The 5,475-nt window shown below is 36.9% G+C and overlaps 1 protein-coding gene across 1 annotated transcript; it reads left to right on the top strand.

Annotated features, from left to right (window-relative positions):
* Positions 1 to 421: 421 nt before the first annotated feature.
* LOC135226291 (U2 small nuclear ribonucleoprotein auxiliary factor 35 kDa subunit-related protein 2-like) lies at positions 422 to 1,527 on the top strand. The gene is made up of 2 exons (XM_064265731.1): positions 422 to 448; positions 1,069 to 1,527. The coding sequence occupies exons 1-2, from the start codon at positions 422 to 424 to the stop codon at positions 1,525 to 1,527; spliced, it is 486 nt and encodes a 161-aa protein (XP_064121801.1).
* Positions 1,528 to 5,475: the final 3,948 nt, after the last annotated feature.

Here is a 5,475-nt window from a genome sequence, read left to right as displayed (position 1 = left end):
AAATTAGCGTTCATATACTCATTGTATGAAAAACCCTAGGAATTTAAATAATTACTTTTGCTTCTTTGTAATGCCCTATTTTATACCTTATTGGCATATTGTCTATGCACATATTCCCACCATTTGTGGAAAAGGTATACATACCGTTTATTAACGTACATATTTTGTTTTGGTGATCAATATTCTCGCTTTTTGGACTCCACATGCAATTGACAATTATTTTTCTGTCTCGAGACAAACAATTCCGCATTTTGTATATGCATTATCTCATCACGTTTGATTGCCTGCTTTGTATTTTACAGTCCGTGCAGCCAACATTGTATTTTATGTCCTCGTGACAAATAAATTCGCAGTATTTGTACATGTGTATCCCATTACATCTGTATTTTGCTAGTTTGGGCGGCTCGTACGTTATGCCATCATGGCGAATATTTACAATTTGTTGACTGTCAGTCTGTTGGAATCATTTAGTCCAGTGTTCGCAAAAGTGTCTTGCACCCTTGCCATGAGGTTCCTTCAGTGGAATTCAAGGCCCAGTTTGTGTGACAGCACAACGTAATGTCCTACCAACGATCCTTCATGTATTCCGCAAAATTATTCGTATAGTCTTCATACCCGTCCTTTGCCCTGGGCATGAATTTCTACCTTCAGTGGAATTCGAGGCTCAGTCATCGTGACTGCACATCCCGGCATATTTCATGATGATCTATTCCCACTCCAGGAATCCAATCACTGTCATTTGTGACTCTCAAATGCATTTGGTGATAAGTAATTTTGCCTTCCTCGCCTTGCAGAAAATTTATAATCCTTGTAATTGGTTATGTTATGTCCTAGAGGTTTTTCATTCCACCCTAGTAGAATTTAAGTTGGTGTTATTCCTGTCCTTTAGGGATGCCATTCTCAGGCACAGTGACTAGCGATTTGAGCGCCTAGAACTCATATATTTCAAGGCCTTGCGCTCGCTGCTTCAGACCTCTCGGTCCCCATTCTTAGTCTCCCAGGGACTACATTCCCAGGGCTTAGTTAGAAGTTCCAGCTTGTGCACTTGCACCTCACCATTCCTACAAGGTGGCCAACAATGCTGTACTAGAGGAAATCAAAGCTTTCACTGAAGCAGGGAGAGCCACGTGGCTCAAGGGCCAAGAGTTAGCTAACTGGGTGGCCGAGGAGAGGGAAAAGGCATGCATAGAGAAGGAGAGAGAAAGGGAATTCCAAGAGAGAAGAGAGGCAGCCGAAAGAGCAGAGAAGGAGAACAAAAGAGAACAAAGAGAGATATGGAGAGAAGAAAGAGAGAAAGAAAGAGAGTTTAAGGAAAGGAGGGAAGCATCAGAAAGGGAAGAAAAGGTCGCAGAGACAGCCCACCAACTAGCTATGGCCAATGCTGGCATCCAGCTCCCTACATCCTGGTCTTCACACTCCATACTCAGTGGCAGGGGCACCCTCATCAAGCCGTGGAATGAGGGCAAGCCAGAAACCTGGCTCAGCCATGTAGAAAAGGTGCTGGACAACTTCAAGCCTGAGAAGTAGCAGTCATTTTGGGAAAATACCCAAAGGGCAAGTGTACCACCACCTTCCAAGCACTCCCCACCGACAAGCAAGGAAATCTCGCTTGCATAAGGGATTCCAGCGTCAAAGCCTTCGAAATTACCTGCAACAGCTGGAGACAGAAATGTAGCAGCAAGCCGAAGGAGTCCAGGTAGACGTGGCCGGAATTGGTGACGAAGAACACACCACCCTTCAGAGATGGACGAGGGCCTCCTACGTTACATCTGCAAAAGAGATCCTTGAACTTTTCCAGTTGGAGGATTTCCTGTTTTATGGAGGCTCCCCCTGAGCTTGCTACCTATTGGGTGGACAAAGATCCTAAGATGATCGTGGAATGCTGTAAGTGGGTGGATGTCTGGGACACCCACCACCCACTAAAAAGTTCCTTAAACAAGAAAATCCCTCCTGTTGCTTCACCTCTTGCACGCTCTCAGCCAACACAGTGCCAAAATAATCCATCGGAGGCGACAATGATTATGATTATGATCATTCGGAAAAAGGAGATGGTAAGGAAAGAGTTTTGTAAATTAAGAGCAGATGGGATATCTATAATAGATTTAATGGTGAGGAGAGGTTTTGCTGGTGGTATATATATGATCAGTATTGGATTAAAACCTAAAGCTGAAAGGAGATATAGGTTTACACTGGAGAACGAGTAAAACTCCGTCTGTGAATTAAACTGTAACAACAAAGTGAAATATATAAGGGAAATAATATATACTGTGAAAGGGCGTGGGAAATTGGTGGTGTTAGTCAGGAGTGGATTGTGTGAAGGTATACAGTTAGCAGGTGGAATAAAAAGAAAATAAAAAAAAGATACTGATAAAGACGGCAGAAAAGATGAATAAGAGCTTTAGGTCGGATAAGATGAAAATGTTAATAAAACAAGAGTACTGAGAGTAAATGCGATTAGGAAAAAATTCATAAAGTCAATGGAAGCCAAGAAAAAGTAGAACAATAAATGATAATCTGGTTATTTGAATAATGGAAGCATTTGATTAAAAGAAGTTGTAGCCAGGAGTGTGTGCTCAACAGATATAGAAAATGCAAGTATATCAAAAGATGTCAAGATTCAAGAAATTGAGATTCATTGTTTTCATCCTCGCGATGTAAAAAGTATATCAAAGCCTTTAAATATAGTCATACTTAGAACTGATAAAATATTTGCTTATTTTGAAGTTTTTATACTTTCATTGTATGAAAAGAAGTGAGCCGCAAAAGATGGTCAGGACGAGGAGTAATTCAAGAGGAAGAGGAGAAGAGAAAGACTTGGAAATTCTTGGAAAGGAGGGACTTTATGATCCAGAAGAAGCAAGACTGCTAGCACAATAGAGACAGGAGACATTATGAGTATGAGTTTATGATGGCTGTTGGCGAGCAATTTGAGCGGACGTATGAAGCGGGTAGGTAATAAATATGACAGTTTTCGGCAAAGATATTATAAGAAAAGTAATATGGACCCATATACATACACACACACACACACACACACACACACACACACACACACACACACACACACACATATATATATATATATATATATATATATATATGATATATATATATATATATAATTTTTTTTTTCTCATCCAGATCAAGGGCAGGAATCCAGAAGCAGAAGACACAGTATCCATTTATTCCAAGCTTTCGTGATTCATAATCACATCATCAGGGATATCCACAACAATAAAATACAATATATTAATATAAATTTAAAAGAGCTATATACAAGACTTTAATTTAAAAAGCGGACAAAGGAATCTGATAAAAACAAAATAAAAAATAAAATTGTTAAGAACAGAAAACACGCAAACAAAGACGCATTTGGAAACAAAACAGTGAAAACCAGAACACATACTTAAATACAGACACACTTAGACAAAAAAAAGAAAGAAAAAAAACACTGATGGTTAACCTAACTTTACAGAGGATAAGGACGCACTAAGAATAAAACATAAAAAAAAAAAAAAATTCGTGAGAGGCAGAGAGTTAAGACAAATACAAGGGAACAGCGGTTGTTTGACAGTTCAGAGAAGGAACTCGTTGTTTAATATTCATGGTTTCAAGAGTAAGCAGTTCTTGTGGGTTGTTTGTATAACCAATGATCTTAAAATCTTCATAGCTAATATATATATATATATATATATATATATATATATATATATATATATATGTATATATATAGATATATATATATATATATATATATATATATATATATATATATATATATATATATATATATATATATCTATATATATATATATATATATATATATATATATATATATATATATATATATATATATATATATATATATATATATATATATTAGACACGATGGCCTCTTACCTCCCCAAATTCTTTGTTCTTATTTGGATACGTTTGTCACTACAAAACCCTGAGCTCCAACTTTAAAGAAATTCTAAAGAAATCATGATATGCGGTAGCGGGAAACGAACCCGTGATACCATTATCACGATGAAGTCACCTTACTAACCTGACCATGAGAAGGATAAAAGTCTATTCACTCTCGTACATACATATACCTGTCGTTTTCATATATATATATATATATATATATATATATATATATATATATATATATATATATATATTAATTATAGCTGGAATAGACCATCATAGTCAAGTTGGCAATCACTTTTATTGCTTTTTGGGCTGAAATATATATGTAGAAAATACTGGTCATTTTTACCGGGTATATATGAAATTGTAATAGCCACAATGACCTCTTAGCTTCTCAAATTTTTTGCTCTATTTTGGATATACCTGTCACTACAAAGCCTTGAGCTCCACCTTCAAAAATATTTGAAGAAAGCATATATACGGTTTAAGAAATCTATGAACAAAGAGTAAAATCCACAGTTAATTAAGATGGATACTCTTATGTAGCAAAAATATCGAGTTATACCAATATCAGCGCTATACATATTGAGATCAGTTGTACAAAATAATACATATGCTTTTCGATAAACAAATTACCCTAATACCGCCATTCCGTTTACTCTGGCAAAGTGCATCCTTTCTTATCGGATGATATTTACCATTCCACATATAGTGGTATAATATTGCATCAATCTTACTAATATTACTTACCAGGTCGAAGAGTTCCTCGCTGGACGAGTGGTTTTCGCGCTCGGCTGCCAATCCGGTGGTCCGAAGTTCGCATCCCGGCTCGGCCAACGCGGGATCAGAGGAATTTATTTCTGGTGATAGAAATTCATTTCTCGAATAAGTGTGGTTCTGATCCCACAATAAGCTGTAGGTCCCATTGCTACGTGACCAATTAGTTCCTAGCCGCGTAAAAATATCTAATCCTTCGGGCTAGCCCTAGGAGAGCTGTTAATCAGTTCAGTGGTCTGGTAAAACTAAGATATACTTAACTTAACCAGGTAGAAGTGTGTTAACTACACACCACACCTTGGATACAACTAAACAATTCACAATTATGGTTTTTTGAAATAAGGTTAAAAATCTAGGCTTGAACATATTTGATTTGTTTTTTTGCGCTTTTTCATTAATATGTAACCAATGTTCTCCGCACACTTTGGCAAAGTTATTCTGATGTATTATTTGCTTTACTGGCCGTATCCATGAAATTGGCTAATTAGCTCGTCAGACCACAAGACCCATGATAACGGTTCTATTTTTGGTAAGCAAAGCTCCAGTTGCGTTTTCGAATTGATTCGTAATTTCAAGACACATTGTTAAAGCGTTATCTGATGCGATAAATAAATTTGATTTATCTGCAAAACCTCTTATTTTGATTATCACCTTATTAGGAAGTTCAAGAGCTTGCCCCTCACTGTCGTACTGAATGGCTCTATAAAAAGCTTCCTGAAAAATACAGGGCATCCTTGTCTAACAGATCTTTGGACTTCAAATTCACGGGATAAAGTACCGAT

This window comes from Macrobrachium nipponense, chromosome 14 (genome assembly GCF_015104395.2).
Source record: "Macrobrachium nipponense isolate FS-2020 chromosome 14, ASM1510439v2, whole genome shotgun sequence".
Lineage (NCBI taxonomy): Eukaryota > Metazoa > Arthropoda > Malacostraca > Decapoda > Palaemonidae > Macrobrachium > Macrobrachium nipponense.
The sequence above is the reverse complement of the archived record's forward strand: the minus strand, read 5'-3'. Positions and strand labels throughout refer to the sequence as shown.

What these genes read in the sequence shown, in the direction of transcription:
- LOC135226291 (XM_064265731.1), top strand. Translation starts at nt 422, where the DNA reads ATGGCGAATATTTACAATTTGTTGACT. An exon ending in ATATTTACAATTTGTTGACT is followed by an intron (nt 449 to 1,068) that starts GTCAGTCTGTTG and finishes CATTCCTACAAG; the next exon opens with GTGGCCAACAATGCTGTACT.